Source organism: Rhineura floridana, chromosome 7, assembly GCF_030035675.1.
Source record: "Rhineura floridana isolate rRhiFlo1 chromosome 7, rRhiFlo1.hap2, whole genome shotgun sequence".
In the NCBI taxonomy this organism is placed as follows: Eukaryota; Metazoa; Chordata; class Lepidosauria; order Squamata; family Rhineuridae; genus Rhineura; species Rhineura floridana.
In genome coordinates, this window is record NC_084486.1 from 134,200,856 (window position 1) to 134,217,925 (window position 17,070).

The window sequence follows — 17,070 nt, forward strand, 5'->3', positions numbered from 1 at the left end:
CATGGAGTATGACTTGTGGATCTACAAAAATGAAATCTTGGGAGCATTAGCAACAGTGTTCAAATTGATTTTGATTCCCTAGGTGATCTTGGTGTGCAGCCAAGAGCTGACTTGTGTAAGGCCTTTATTGATTTAGTCTAATAACTGGCAACGCTTCTCTAAAATCAAATTCTGCCTCCTTGCTCTTTAAGGCAGCTCCAGCTTTCAGTCTTAATCAATGGCCACAGAAGAATGTCATTGGAAGCTGAATTCCATCCTAAAGCAATTTTATCTGGCTGTTGGGAGCTATACTAAATTTTAATCAGGGAATAGTAAAAAGGACTGTATCCATGAAGTAGTGTGTAGAGTTCTGGTTGCTGCACCTCTAAAAGGATATTGTACACTAGAAAGAGTTCAGAAAAGGACAACCAACATCACCAAGGCGTTGGTTGCAGCATTTTCAATTTAAGAAAAAAAGGAAAGTGAACGGGGACATGACAGAGACATAAAAGATCATGCATGTTGTGGAGAAAGTGGATAGAAATTTGTCTGCCTCTCTCATAATACTAGAACCTGGGGCCATCCAATGAAGGTGAATCTTGGAAGATTCAGGACAGACAAAAGAAAGTACTTTTTCACATAGCTCATAGTTAAACTATGGAATTTGCTCCCAAAAGAGGTGGCTGTGATGTTCCTATATATTAATGTATATATGGTAAGTGCTGGTTGTTTAGAGTATACATGGTAAGTAGTGAAAGAGGAGGGGGAGTGAATGGGCAATAGAATGCTGTGACATATGTAATCACCACAGACCAATTAAACAAAAGCAAAGTGGTTCATGTAAATATGTTGAAGCCTTACCATACCAGGGATGCACAGGTGTTGCAAGTTACCTTATTCCCTGAGGGAAGTGGGCCTGAACTTCCAGATTTGGTACAGGAAAGCAAAGACAAAGGAGGGGTAGATCAAGTGGAATGGTCAGAGGAGGTAGAGGAGGAAGTAAAAGAAGAGATTCTGAGAGTTTTGAAAACCTATAGGAATCTCTTTAGCAACAAACCTGGCCGAACCAGTATAGTTATACATTCCATTGATACTGGAGATCATGCCCCAATCAGATCTGTTCCGTACCGTGCGAATGGGAAAGTTTTGAATGAGATCAAAAAGGAGGTGGAAGATATGCTGGAATTAGGAGTGATCAGGGAATCCATCAGTCCCTGGGCCTCAAGTATTGTCCTGGTTCCGAAAAAAGATGGAACGACAAGGTTTTGCATTGATTATCGGCTAATCAATAAAATTACTGTCCCAGATGCGTATCCTATGCCTAGGGTAGACGCTATGTTAGAGTTATTGGGGGCAGCAACCATTATCTCTACACTAGATCTCTGTAAAGGATTTTGGCAAATGGAACTAGACGAGCAATCCAGAGCCAAAATTGCCTTCAGTACACCAGATGGGTTATATGAGTTTGTGACCTTACCCATGGGACTAAGGAACTCACCAAGTTCATTTCAGAGGCTAATCAATACTGTGTTGCGAGGCATGTCAGATTTTGCAGTGGCCTATATCGATGACGTGGCCATTTTTACCAAGTCGGTGCCTGAGCATGTCCAACACCTGACAACAGTATTGGAGGCCTTAAGAAAAGCAGGCCTCACAATAAAAGCTAAGAAATGCCAGTTTGGACTAAAGGAAGTAATCTATTTAGGACATAAGGTGGGGAGTGGGAAAATCACCCCCTTATGGAGCAAGGTGGAGGCAATACAAGCGTGGCCGATCCCCTTAACCAAAAAACAAGTAAGGGCATTTCTGGGTGTGGCTGGTTTTTATAGGAAGTTTGTGAGAAATTTTGGGGAAATAGTAACCCCCTTGCATGAATTGACCAAGAAGAAGTGTTCTGAGCGTGTGGTATGGACGGATGAATGTCAGAAGGCTTTTGATCTGCTGAAGCAAGCCTTGTGCCAAGGACCCATATTAATAGCACCAGACTATGAGCAACCATTCATTGTGGCTACAGATGCGTCAGACCTCGCGCTGGGAGTCGTCTTGCTGCAGGAGATAGAAGGCACCAGACATCCAGTGGCGTATCTGAGTTGCAAGCTGACGCCGAGGGAGAAAAACTATTCGTCGGTCCAGAAGGAGTGCCTAGCGGTCGTGTGGGGACTGAACAAGTTGCGCCCATACGTGTGGGGACGAAGATTCACAGTGACTACGGATCATCGGGCCTTGTTATGGTTGCAGACTATGAAAAACCATAACACTATGCTGCAGAGGTGGTCCTGGGCCCTACAGGACTATCAAGTGGACTTCCAGTTCATCAAAGGCAAGGACAATGTACTGGCCGATGGACTTTCCAGGCAAGTGGCTGGGACTGCAGTGACGTGACCAGACAGAGGAACAAAGAAAGACATTTTCCCCATAGAGACTTTTATTTGTTAATGCGACGTATAAATCCTGGAACAGGAATAATACTCTGCCGTTGTTTAAGGGGGGGGAAATGTGATGTTCCTATATATTAGTGTATATATGGTAAGTGCTGGTTGTTTAGAGTATACATGGTAAGTAGTGAAAGAGGAAGGGGAGTGAATGGGCAATAGAATGCTTGATGATTGGCTGAATGTTTAAAATGGCTGACAGTATAAATGAAAGGATGACAGGTAAATCTGGGGGAATGTGAGGTGGTGAATTGTGGAATCTGGGGGGAGAAGAGAAAGAGTGGATTGCTTGGTGGGGTTTGAGAGAGTTGTTTGCCAGGAGAGAGTGAAGAAGGAGGGGGGTGGAGTTCGGATTAGTATTGAGTAAAACCATATGCTTATGTGCCTTAAGAAGAAATCTTGTTAATCTTGCTAGCTTTGTTATCTTTAATAAATACTTAATTTGGTTTACCAAAGGCCTGATCCTTGGCTGGGGTTTCACAGACCAGAAGGGACGGTAAGGTAATGACCAAGGCTGAAGGGGAACTGTAACAAATGGTGGCAGCAGTGAAGAGAATAACAATACCAGTATTCAGAGTCTCTGGGAATACTAGTATTGGGACGTTACTGGTGGTTGCCTAGCAGGGGGATCTGTTGAGATCTGTGCTAGAGCGGGGAGAGAAATCATAAGAGAGAGCGGTCCGGACTGGTGGAGTCCCTGGTGGTGCCTAGAGACAGGCAGTAACCATGAGCAGGTAGGAACCTGACAGGGAGAGCCAGGGAAGGACGCATCACAGTGGCCACCAATTTGGATGGCTTTAAAAGAGAATTAGAGAAATTAATGGAAGATAAGGCTATCAATGGCTACCAGTCATGATGGCTTTGTTCTGCCTCCACTGTTGGAGGCAGGATGCCTCTGCATGCCAGTTGCTGGGAATCACAAGTGGGGAGAATGATGCTGCACTCAGGTCCTGCTTGTGAGCTTCCCAAATGCATCTGGTTGGCCAATGTGAGAACAGAATGTTGGACTAGATGGGCCTTTGGCCTGATTCAACAGGGCCCCTCTTACGTTGTGGTTTTAAAAGAAAACTTTTCACATTGCAAGAATGTTCACATTAAAAATGTTACATCTCTCTTTTGGATTTTGCATGGAACATGCATGCAATATTTAAATTAATAGGTGTTGCACTGTGTGTAGTTGTGTTGCTTAATTTCGTTTAAAAGCAGCACCACAGCAGCAGAGTAACAGCAGATGTTGAAATGCGAGTGTGCCAGCGTGTGCGTGCGTTTGCCTAAGAAAGTGGGCTTTTACCCTGCATCAGCATCACTGAGACTGGAGACTTAGTAAAATAAGAAAAGCTACTCTATTTATAGAAATACATAGTAGATAGAAAAGGCATACCTAGTTCTAACTAACTAGCTAAGTTGGAGGCATAATGCCCAGGCGCGGGAGTTAGCCCCATGCTTGGAGAGAGCAGAGACAAAGGGATGTCTCCTCTCTCCTGGACAGCTGGAGAACAAAGGAATGGAAAGGGCAGGAGGAGAAGGTGCAGGTAAGATTCCCTAAAGACATAACAATCTAGCGACAGAAGGAAGTCAGTCAGAGCATCACAGGTAAAGGTAAACAAGCCTATCCATCTGGAGGACCCTAACCCTATCTCTCTTCTGGAGCTTAAACAAAAGAACAAAACAGGAGTTGCTCTTGCCCCATTTCCAACAATAGGGGATGTCACTAAATTTAATACGCTGTCCCCTGGTACCAGATTAAGAGGTTCACATCACTGTCTTTAGATTTTGTGTGGGAATAATATTCTATGTCTTGTCTCAATGAAGAGCTTCTGCTCAAAACACACAGGGCATCTGTTGCTGATCATGGATTATTTGCAGTACCTGCAGATTGCTTTTTTCTTTTTTTAAAAAAAACTCAATTCTCTTTGCTGGCAATCGCTTGGTTCACACATAACCCTAAGCCAAAATTTGCCCTAGTGTGAACAAGCAAGCATGCTGGTGCACATCAAGAAAATTGCAGTTGCTTCACTGCTCCCCTGGTCCTGCTCCTGCCATGCTATCAGGAGCTAAACCATGGTTTCGCTTACCATGACATCCAAATCAGGCTCATGATTTGTCTCACTCCAAACAAACCAAGAGCTATATCCTTGGCTCACCACTCATGGTTTATGGGAGACAAACAATGAGCTTGGATTTGGATGTAATGCTAAGCCATACCATGGCCTAGCGCCTGGAATCATGACAGGAGCAGGGGAGGAGAGAAACAACTGCAATTTTCTAAATAATACTAACACTATTAACGCTAATAGTAATAAATTCCATTTATTTCCCACCCTTCCTGTTGAATGTACTCCAGCACACTTGGTCATTCACACTAAGCCATAGTTTGGCTTAGTATTATGTGCAAACTGAGCCAAAGGTTAGGCATGAAGCTGGGAAAAGAACTCTGCTGTAAAATCTTGGAACAGGAATTTCTATAAAGGTACCTTTTTGACCATCGGTAACAGAGCCGTCCTTGCCCACAGCAGTTCAAACCAGGTATTCTGTGTCCTCCAGACCTTTTCATAATCATGCCCTCTCTGAAAACAAAGAGAAGAAAGGGGAAACATTGCTTCAGCAAGCTCTTGGAAAGAACAATAGCTGGTAAGCTATTGTGAAGGTAGGTGTATATGCAAGACCAGCCTGCACACCACTGAAGTCCTTTGGACCAAATTACAGTCATGCAAGGCAGTGCCGGCTCTAAAGGGCGGTGAGGTTGGGCCCTGACTGAGGGCCCTGTGGCCCAGGGTGGGGGAGTAGCACTCCTTACGCAATCCATGGCAAAATCGCTGCTGCAGATAGCACCGCCCATCTGTTCCCTCGCATTGCCTACCTTTCCTGTGTTTTGCGGCTGCGCATGCAGTGCTGCCCTTAACCAAGATGGTGGCCCAGGTTTCCCTAAAAAGCTGAAGCATCCGCCGCCATCTTGGTTGATGGCAGCCCCGCGTGTGCGTAGCACGCATGCGTGCCATCAACCAAAATGGCGGTGGAGGCTTCAGCCCCTTAGGGAAACCTCAGCCGCCATCTTAAGAACATAAGAACATAAGAAGAGCCTGCTGGATCAGGCCAGTGGCCCATCTAGTCCAGCATCCTGTTCTCACAGTGGCCAACCAGGTGCCTGGGGGAAGCCCGCAAGCAGGACCCGAGTGCAAGAACACTCTCCCCTCCTGAGGCTTCCGGCAACTGGTTTTCAGAAGCATGCTGCCTCTGACAAGGGTGGCAGAGCACAGCCATCATGGCTAGTAGCCATTGATAGCCCTGTCCTCCATGAATTTGTCTAATCTTCTTTTAAAGCCTTCCAAGCTGGTGGCCATTACTGCATCTTGTGGGAGCAAATTCCATAGTTTAACTATGCGCTGAGTAAAGAAGTACTTCCTTTTGTCTGTCCTGAATCTTCCAACATTCAGCTTCTTTGAATGTCCACGAGTTCTAGTATTATGAGAGAGGGAGAAGAACTTTTCTCTATCCACTTTCTCAATGCCATGCATAATTTTATACACTTCTATCATGTCTCCTCTGACCCGCCTTTTCACTAAACTAAAAAGCCCCAAATGCTGCAACCTTTCCTCGTAAGGGAGTCGCTCCATCCCCTTGATCATTCTGGTTGCCCTCTTCTGAACCTTTTCCAACTCTATAATATCCTTTTTGAGATGAGGCGACCAGAACTGTACACAGTATTCCAAATGCGGCCGCACCATAGATTTATACAATGGCATTATGATATCGGCTGTTTTATTTTCAATACCTTTCCTAATTATCGCTAGCATGGAATTTGCCTTTTTCACAGCTGCCACACACTGGGTCGACATTTTCATCATGCTGTCCACTACAACCCCGAGGTCTCTCTCCTGGTCGGTCACCGCCAGTTCAGACCCCATGAGCGTATATGTGAAATTAAGATTTTTTGCTCCAATATGCATAATTTTACACTTGTTTATATTGAATTGCATTTGCCATTTTTCTGCCCATTCACTCAGTTTGGAGAGGTCTTTTTGGAGCTCTTCGCAATCCCTTTTTGTTTTAACAATCCTGAACAATTTAGTGTCATCAGCAAATTTGGCCACTTCACTGCTCACTCCTAATTCTAGGTCATTAATGAACAAGTTGAAAAGTACAGGTCCCAATACCGATCCTTGAGGGACTCCACTTTCTACAGCCCTCCATTGGGAGAACTGTCCGTTTATTCCTACTCTCTGCTTTCTGCTTCTTAACCAATTTCTTATCCACAAGAGGACCTCTCCTCTTATTCCATGACTGCTAAGCTTCCTCTGAAGCCTTTGGTGAGGTACCTTGTCAAACGCTTTTTGAAAGTCTAAGTACACTATGTCCACTGGATCACCTCTATCTATATGCTTGTTGACTTGGTTAAGGGCAGCGCTGCACGCGCAGCCACAGAACACAGGACAGAAAGATAGGCAGAGCGAGGGAATGGGTGGGCGGTGTGATCCATGGCAGCGTGTGCTGGGGCCTGGGGCATACTGTAGCCCAAGGGCCCTGGCATGCCTGGAGCCGGCCCTGATGCAAGGAGAAGACTTTGGTGCATCCCCATTTTACAAACTAGAAATGCTCTCCAAAGACAATGGGAATGCAGCTTCCTAGCAATTACCACAAAGAGCCTGCCTTTGATGTACTCCTCCTGCTTCTCAGGTGAATATTTTCCTTCCCTTCCAGATAAGAGTTTTTTGTGGGTGTATTCTGCAACACTGTGATTGATGCAATAATAGTGCATTAGTGATGGGTTGATCCTGGACTGTCTTACACATCATTTGGCTTTCTTAGTTCTACAATACTTCCCTAATGTTACCACATTAATGCTATCTGGCGGGGCAGTATGGCCACCCTGAAACTTTGTAGGGACAAGCAGTATTAATAAAGAGGTGTATTTTTTTGTTGTAACCTGCCCTGGGGTCTATGGATGAAGGGCAGGATATAGGTTTTAGAAACCAACGAAAAACACACTTACATGCCCTTTGGTCCAAGATCAGGGATAAATGACAGCTGACTTACACCAAGGAATTCCATCTGAAAATATCAAAAGAAAACTTTCTATTATTTGATGCAAAAGTCCAGAAAAGAGTCATAGGTTTGACTGAACCACTTTTGGGTACAAGGCCCATGCACAAAGGTGATCTACTTGAGGCAGCTGCTTCCCCTTTGCCCCATGAGTTTGTGACGGCGATATCTACACATCATTTTGCAAGCAAAAGTCTACATGTGGCTTTGTCTTTGAACCTATCCTACCTTAGATTAATGATGGCCTGCAAAATTTCATCTTGCCTTGGCTCATGATTCTAGGCAACTCTCCATCCTCAACTGGTGCTATCAAAGCTGGCAGTGCCAACCATATCTTCTGCAGTAGAGAGCAATGCATGCAGCAAGAAGATAGGAAGCTGCCTTATACCAGATCAGACGACTGGTCCAGTATTATCTACAGTACTCTGATTGACAGTGGCTGTCCAAGGTTTTAGACAGAGGTACTTCTCATCCAGTAATTATTTGAAATGAATGCTGAAACGAATGCTGATGAAAGTTAAAGAGGAAAGCACAAAAGCAGGACTACAGCTGAACATCAAAAAGACTAAAATAATGACAACATTATTAACAATATTAGGACATTGAACTCGTCAAGGATTATTAATACCTCGGCACAGTCATTAACCAAAATGGAGACTATAGTCAAGAAATCAGAAGAAGGCTAGGACTGGGGAGGGCAGCTATGAGAGAACTAGAAAAGGTCCTCAAATGCAAAGATGTATCACTGAACACTAAAGTCAGGATCATTCAGACCATGGTATTTCCAATCTCTATGTATGGCTGTGAAAGTTGGACAGTGAAAAAGGCTGATAAGAGAAAAATCAACTCATTTGAAATGTGGTGCTGGAGGAGAGCTTTGCACATACCATGGACTGTAAGACCAGTAATTGGGTGTTAGAACAAATTAAACCAGAACTGTCACTAGAAGCTAAAATGATGAAACTGAGGTTGTCGTACTTTGGACACATCATGAGAAGACCTGATTCACGAGAAAAGACAGTAATGTTGGGAAAAACAGAAGGGAGTAGAAAAAGAGGAAGGCCAAACAAGAGATGGATTGATTCCAGAGAGGAAGCCACAGACCTGAACTTACAAGATCTGAACAGGGCGGTTCATGACAGATGCTCTTGGAGGTCACTGATTCATAGGGTTGCCATAAGTCATAATCAACTTGAAGACACATAACAACAACAACAAACTTCTCATCACCAGCTACCTGATCCTGTTAACTAGAGATGGTGGGGACTGAACCTATAACCTTTCACATGCACAGTTCTACCACTTTGCTATAGTTCCTCCCCACAAGGTGTGTGCAACCCACTGCTCTCCATGAGGATCTCTCGACATGTGTGTGCGCTGTATTTTTCTGTTCACGCTCTTTCATTTTTGTATTTGGTAAAAACCTTATGTAAAGGAAGTTAAAAGTGTGTCAATCCTTTAAAAAACTCACTCAGTTTTAACCTTTTTTCCCCATCATCTGGGGTTAATGGCCATCTTCATGATCCACTGCTACATGCACAGATCTCAATACTGGGATGGAAAATGGATGGGTGGTACCAGAAGGTTGACAACATCTTTTCTCCAAGCAGTGACTGAGAAAAGTGCTAGACATCATGGGTAGCTTGTGCTAAGTATCATCATTTTAATGTTGCATTTTATCTTTTGCACAATGCTTTTTACATTTTGTAAACTGGAAAAGTGGCATATATATCGTTTTTTTAAAAAAATAATCTGTCCCCCCTGAACACCATGTTAGTGGCTATCATATATATATTTTTTCACAGTAAGGGTTCTGGTTCTGTAAAAACTGCTACAGAGTTGCAGGTCACTCAGAGAAAGTTACCCATGTGATCATCAAGAGAAAAACAGAATGCCTTTAACTTGAAGCCTGCAGAGTTCCATCACAAAAAAACCCCAGACAAACTGGATAGCTACATCTTCTGTGTCTGCATTTGAAATTTTACACTCTCCCAGCTGTCCTCAGAAAGGCTCAGTATCCCACTCAGGTTTCTGAATAATCTGTGGCAGGAATACTCTAGCTATGAAGTAACGGAATGTGAAGGATTCGGTATCAATGTCTATTGTTGCATCAAAAGGAAAATATTGAGGAAAGATCAGCTGGAGGATGGGAGTGAAATGTGAACAGCAAAGTGACAGCTGTTTGGAGGAGATAAATTGAATCGATCTTTTGTCACTGTTGATGATACAATTCAGATTGGTACAAACCAGAACTGAAGCCAGAACAGATTCAAAATGAGCTAGCACCAGCAGCAAGCCTCATTTTGTGTCAGCTATTTCCTTTATGTTCTACTGACGTGGGAAACAAATATGGTAACCTTGGTAAAATCTACTCTATATTTTGGAAAGTTGTTTGTTCGCTATATATTCAGACACCTCAAACAAGTTTTTTTTCTATTATTCAATACAATTGGATGCTATTTTGAATCAAGATGGCAGACTGAACCTTTGCAAACTGTACTTATTATATTGGTTTCTTAGAGTTCCTCATCAATGCTGGATATGAAACTGCTAGTAATAATATACAATGGCCAACATGCAAAGAGACATCAGTCTAGTTTATGGGCAGAAAAGGGCCTTTAACTTCTGTTTTGAAAAAAATCTTCTGTTATTACTTTAGTCTTCTTGACTTTCAGCTGTAGTCCTGCTTTTGTGCTTTTCTCTTTAACTTTCCTCAGCATTCGTTTCAAATCATTACTGGTTTCTGCTAAGAGTATGGTATCGTCTGCATATCTTAAATTATTGATATTTCTCCCTCCAATTTTCACACCTCCTTCATCTTGGTACAATCCCACTTTCTATATGATATGTTCTGTGTATAGATTATTTATTAAATTTAGATCCCGCACTTCTTCCCAAAAAGAGCCCAGGATAGCAAACAAAAACACTAAAAGCACTTTAAAACATCTTAAAAACAAAAGACTTTAAAACATATTAAAACAAAACATCTTAAAAAACAACTTTAAAAACATCTTAAAAAGCAATTCGAGCACAGACCTTGCCTAAACATCTCCTGGATGGCTGTCATTCCCAAAGTGGTTTAACAGACAGTCCCTGTTCCCAGGAAATGCTGGGCATTGTAGTTTTCTCAGTGGAATAGGGATCTCCTAACAATTCTCAGCACCTATAACAAGCTACAGTTCTCAGGATGCTTTGGAGGAAAGCATGGCTGTTTCAAGTGGTATGATATTGCTTTAAATGTATGGTGCAGGTGTGACTTAAGAACAGGTGGAGCTGTTGGGGGTGGGAGTGGTTCTATGAAAGTAAACTAGGCAAAGATTACAGAGATAGGGGATACACATAGGGCCTGTGGATGGAAGATACTGTGTGTGTGTTTTATGAGAAGCGTGGGTATGTAAAAAGAGATGAAATTCATGTATCAGTTCAAAATAAGTGGCCATATATCTGGCTGTAGGCTTCTACTTCTGTTCTAAAAGTTACCTACAAGATGTGAAGCCTACATGGTTCCTGTAGGCAACCATGAAACGAAATCTAATCTTGCAAGATGGGAAGGATAATTCTCTCTGTTTTGCTCATTCTGTGAGTGAGCAAGTGCTGGAAGGGGCAGAGCCTGTGTCACATCATGAATCAAAATGCATGTAGAGGCTTCCAAACTCTGGCCCCAAAACAAAATCTTTCACGTGCCATAATTCTTCTCTGCTACCAGAAATCACTTTGTTAAGCTGTGTGAGAGAAATATTTCATACACTGTGCACAACCCTTGGAGAACATAGCCCAATCTGGAGAGGGAGTTACAAATGTCTCTGTGTGGCAACAGACTCAAGAGCAGCATTCGAGATGCAGCATTCTGTACTTTAATCTTCTCCAATGACTCAATATTTATGGGTGCCAAGTTGGCATAACATTGCTTTTATGAGCAGAAGGTAATTATATTATTGCACATGCATGCAAATCCAAGACTACACATACTGCAGTCGCATTACAATGACTTTGTTAAGAATATAAGAACAGCCCCCACTGGATGAGGCGAAAGGTCCATCTAGTCCAGCAATTGTTTCAAATACTTTATTTATTTCATTCCATTTATGAATCGTGCCCTATGAAACATCTCAAAGCAATTTCAATTGCCAGACAGACGCTTCTGGGAAGATCATCAGCAGAGAAGGTGAACAACAGCCCTCTTCTCCTGTGTTGGGTATCAACAAATTTGTCAATTTTGGTTTCTCTCCATTTCTCATTTTTTCCAAATCTTAAGTTCAGTTCTTCATATTTCCACACCAGTTTGTAAAAGTCATTATGAAAATTCATCAGCATTTTAGTGCAAATTTCTTAATATGCACATTTTTATGCAATTTTGCCTACCATATACAAACAATCTTCCCTTATATGAAGTATTTTATGTGCTATTTTCACTAATATATGCATTTTTCTGCATTTTGTACCCTGCCATATGTGTTCACTGGCTGGAGAACTGCAATGCAAAATTTGGAGAACTGCAAATGTCAAAGAATGGCTGTGTTTTGGTTCTTGTATTGTTTCAAGATCTTGTATTGTTTCAAGATCTTGTATTGTTTCAAGGAAAGATCTATGTAGTGACCAGACAGCAAATTGGCAGAGAAAAAGAAGCCATATTAAGGGGGGCTGAAACAAACAGGGTGGAATCTGTTAACCAGCCTCAGGTCACCATAGCAACCACTAGCAGGCCTGCTGAAGGAGACAAACTGTATCAAGTGGTCTCTGATAATGATGAGGCAGATCAATTCAGGGAAGAGCTGCAAAAAGTTATAAGTTTGAAGCAGATAAAGGAACAAGCTCTGACCCAAGATTCCTTTCACTGACAAACTGAGGAATCAAGTTGTGTGTGAGAATGGGATTTTATATAGACTGTGGATGCCTGCTGAGAGAAAGGATGAATGTGAACCAGTGAAGCAATTGATAGTACCTAGCAAATACAGAACCAGATTGCTAGAGGTAGCCCACGATGTCCCATGTGCAGGACATCTGGGAATAAAAAAGACCAAGAGGAGATTGGCAGCATACTATTATTGGCCAAACATCTCCAAAGATGTAAAACAACATTGTCTATCTTGTGGAATATGCCAAAAGGTGGGAAAAAGTGGAGTAAAGACTAAGGCACCCTTAAAGCCCCTTCCTATAATTGGACAACCCTTTTATAGAGTGGGGATAGATTTGGTGGGCCCTTTTTCCAAACCCACAAGGCATGGCAAGAAATATCTATTGGTGGTGGTGGATTTTGCCACCAGGTACCCAGACGCAGAAGCACTAAGATCCGTGGAAGCCCCTGTAGTGGCAGAGGCTTTATTAAAAATCTTTATGAGGCTGGGTTTCCCTCATGAAGTGCTGACGGATCAAGGCAGTGTATTCATGGGAGAAGTGATGCAATGTATGTGGAAATGTTGTGGTCTAAAACATCTAAAGACATCTAAAGAGGTGATCCAGTGGACATAGTGTACTTAGACTTTCAAAAAGCGTTTGACAAGGTACCTCACCAAAGGCTTCTGAGGAAGCTTAGCAGTCATGGAATAAGAGGAGAGGTCCTCTTGTGGATAAGAAATTGGTTAAGAAGCAGAAAGCAGAGAGTAGGAATAAACGGACAGTTCTCCCAATGGAGGGCTGTAGAAAGTGGAGTCCCTCAAGGATCGGTATTGGGACCTATACTTTTCAACTTGTTCATTAATGACCTAGAATTAGGAGTGAGCAGTGAAGTGGCCAAGTTTGCTGATGACACTAAATTGTTCAGGGTTGTTAAAACAAAAAGGGATTGCGAAGAGCTCCAAAAAGACCTCTCCAAACTGAGTGAATGGGCAGAAAAATGGCAAATGCAATTCAATATAAACAAGTGTAAAATTATGCATATTGGAGCAAAAAATCTTAATTTCACATATACGCTCATGGGGTCTGAACTGGCGGTGACCGACCAGGAGAGAGACCTCGGGGTTGTAGTGGACAGCACGATGAAAATGTCGACCCAGTGTGCGGCAGCTGTGAAAAAGGCAAATTCCATGCTAGCGATAATTAGGAAAGGTATTGAAAATAAAACAGCCGATATCATAATGCCGTTGTATAAATCTATGGTGCGGCCTGTGATGTTCCTATATATTAGTGTATATATGGTAAGTGCTGGTTGTTTAGAGTATACATGGTAAGTAGTGAAAGAGGAGGGGGAGTGAATAGGCAATAGAATGCTTGATGATTGGCTGAATGTTTAAAATAGCTGACAGTATAAATGAAAGGATGACAGGTAAATCTGGGGGAATGTGAGGTGGTGAATTGTGGAATCTGGGGGGGAAGAAGAGAAAGAGTGGATTGCTTGGTGGGGTTTGAGAGAGTTGTTTGCCAGGAGAGAGTGGAGAAGGAGGGAGGTGGAGTTCGGATTAGTATTGAGTAAAACCATATGCTTATGTGCCTTAAGAAGAAATCTTGTTAATCTTGTTAGCTTTGTTATCTGTAATAAATACTTAATTTGGTTTACCAAAGGCCTGATCCTTGGCTGGGATTTCACAGACCAGAAGGGAGGGTAAGGTAATGACCAAGGCTGAAGGGGAACTGTAACAAATGGTGGCAGCGGTGAAGAGAATAACAATACCAGTATTCAGAGTCTCTGGGAATACTAGTATTGGGACGTTACTGGTGGTTGCCTAGCAGGGGGATCTGTTGAGATCTGTGCTAGAGCAGGGAGAGAAACCATAAGAGAGTACGGTCCGGACTGGTGGAGTCCCTGGTGGTGCCTAGTGACAGGCAGTAACCACGTGCAGGTAGGAACCTGACAGGGAGAGCCAGGGAAGGACGCATCACACGGCCGCATTTGGAATACTGTGTACAGTTCTGGTCGCCTCATCTCAAAAAGGATATTCTAGAGTTGGAAAAGGTTCAGAAGAGGGCAACCAGAATGATCAAGGGGATGGAGCGACTCCCTTACGAGGAAAGGTTGCAGCATTTGGGGCTTTTTAGTTTAGAGAAAAGGTGGGTCAGAGGAGACATGATAGAAGTGTATAAAATTATGCATGGCATTGAGAAAGTGGATAGAGAAAAGTTCTTCTCCCTCTCTCATAATACTAGAACTCGTGGACATTCAAAGAAGCTGAATGTTGGAAGGTTCAGGACAGACAAAAGGAAGTACTTCTTTACTCAGCGCATAGTTAAACTATGGAATTTGCTCCCACAAGATGCAGTAATGGCCACCAGCTTGGACGGCTTTAAAAGAAGATTAGACAAATTCATGGAGGACAGGGCTATCAATGGCTACTAACCATGATGGCTGTGCTCTGCCACCCTAGTCAGAGGCAGCACGCTTCTGAAAACCAGTTGCCGGAAGCCTCAGGAGGGGAGAGTGTTCTTGCACTCGGGTCCTGCTTGCGGGCTTCCCCCAGGCACCTGGTTGGCCACTGTGAGAACAGGATGCTGGACTAGATGGGCCACTGGCCTGATCCAGCAGGCTCTTCTTATGTTCTTATGTTCTTATGTTCAGAAAGTACAAATTAGGCAGGTTCACCTTTAAATGTAAATTGAATTGCATGTCTGTCTCATCCCTACTCCTGTGGTTGCCCCTCAGGAACTGGTATCCAGTGGCAAATTGAATATCATACAGGATAATGGAGGATGGCCATGAGAGATGGGACCTTTTTGGTGATGGCCTCCAGCTATTCCTTAAGAAAGCTCAGCAGGCACCCACACTGTTGTCCTTTTCATGCCAGACTAAGACTTTAGTTGTTGTTGTTTTATAAGAATTTAAATCCCTGTGGTATGGTTTTTGCTTTTATTTGATTTATGTATTTAAAACTAAAACTCTTTATTTATTTATGTAAAGCATTTATATACTGCTTTATGTCAAAGAAATTTCCAAAGCGGCATACAAAGGTAGTAAAAAACACCACAAAATTATAGTACAGAAATTCAATACAATATTCCCTGTAGAAGGGAGCATGTGCCACATCAATATTAATAGTCAGGAAATGACTGGGGGAACAAATAAGTTTTTAATATACACCAAAACCTTCGTAGTTCTGCTCTCTGTATGCCGCAGCCTTTCCCAAGCTTTGGGTCCTCAGATGTTCCTGGACTACAGTTCCCACCATTCCTGACCATTGGACATGCTGGCTGGGGCTGATGTAGTCCACCAACATCTGGAGACCCAAAGGCAGGGAAAGGCTGCTATGGTATTTTATTTGTGCTAGTTTTTGTATTTAGAATGCTTGATGGTTTACATGTTTAAGGTTGCTGTGCATTTTTATTGCAGATACTTTGACTGTTATGTTTTTATTTCTTGTATGACACCTGGATACATTTATTTAATGGTGTGCTTCATAAATAGAACAAATAAATAACACTGCCTCTTGGCCTGGAGGCTTCCTACATCCTTCTTCACCAACAGCTATTTATAGCCTTAGGCGCCATGAGTTAGTCTAATCCCTCTTTAAAGCCATCTAAGGTGGCAGCCATCATCACAGTTTGTGGTAGCAAATTGCATAATTTGATTAGAGTGAAGGGCCATAGCTCAGCGGTGCAGCATCTGCATCAGAAGCTCACTGGTTCAATCCCTGGCATCTCCAGGTAGGGCTGAGAGTGTCTGAAAGCCGGCAGTGCTATTGCTAGTCAGTGTGGACAAGACTAAGCAAGATGAACCAAGGGTCTGACTCGGTACAAAGTAGCTTCTTATTTTCCACTGGCCCATAGCTCAGTGGCAAAGCATCTGTTTTACATGCAGAAGGTCCTTGGCTCAATCTGCAACATCTCCAAGGTTGGGTTGAAAACGACTTTCGTCCGATACCCTGGAATGCTGTTGCCACTCAGTGTCAACAGTACTGAGCTAGATGGACCAATGGTCTGACTCAATATAAAGCAGTCTCCCATGTTCTTCCGGTGTTTAATCTGCTCTGTTGTTTTTAGCAATTGCCTCTGGTTATTGGTGTATTTTAGTAGGCATTGTTATTATTTTGTTGTTTTGTTTTTGTTTTGTGTTCTGTACCTTGCCCTGGCATCTGTACTGAAGGGAAGGTTATAAAAATTTCAATAAATAAATAAATAATACTTATGCATAATGTAAAACCCCCAAATTCAAGTAAATGATCATAAGCGCAGCCGTAACAAATAGAATGACAAATGAACCCCGTCCATGGTTGCTATTTAAGTAAAACAAGCAGGGCAAGGGTGAAGGGAGGTGGCAAGGCTTTATGAAGGAGAAGGAAGAATGGCACGGAGGAGGATACATTTGCTACAGGCAGTGCAGAAAATGGGAGAACATCACGACCAAGCCAAGGCATGGCAGCTACATATCATGACCCAAGATGTGCTCCACGATGCCTTGCAACATCTCAGAGAATGTTGGGGCAGAGGTCTCCGATTGTGAGACTCCATGCAACATAAAGACCAGCACAGACATAATGCTTAACCTTGAGTAAATCCTGACTAAGTTTATACAGACTTACAGTGAAACCATGGTTTAGTTTGCCAAGCTAAGCCCTGCTCTCAGAGATCGGGTATCAGGAAACATGAACAAAGTCCATTAGTTGCCTTGAAAGCAGAGAGTTTGAAGAGGTAAGGAAACTGCCTTCTCAGTGGAAAAGTTAACACTTGGCCATGGCTAAGGAAAACAAATTAT

General features: G+C 42.7%; 1 protein-coding gene across 5 annotated transcripts in view; it reads right to left on the reverse strand.

The window, feature by feature from the left end:
* The window catches only part of PLD1 (phospholipase D1), a 201,921-nt gene that overhangs the window by 84,032 nt on the left and 100,819 nt on the right, over positions 1 to 17,070 (reverse strand). For 4 of the 5 annotated variants that reach the window (XM_061637320.1, XM_061637319.1, XM_061637318.1 and 1 more), the window contains 2 exons: positions 7,402 to 7,460; positions 4,886 to 4,978 (listed from right to left, as the gene is read on the reverse strand). In XM_061637320.1, coding sequence (XP_061493304.1) covers positions 4,886 to 4,978; positions 7,402 to 7,460 — 152 coding nt within the window. Of the gene's footprint in view, positions 1 to 4,885; positions 4,979 to 7,401; positions 7,461 to 10,487; positions 10,657 to 17,070 lie in introns of those variants that run through there. The other variant, XM_061637322.1, reaches the window with a different exon arrangement.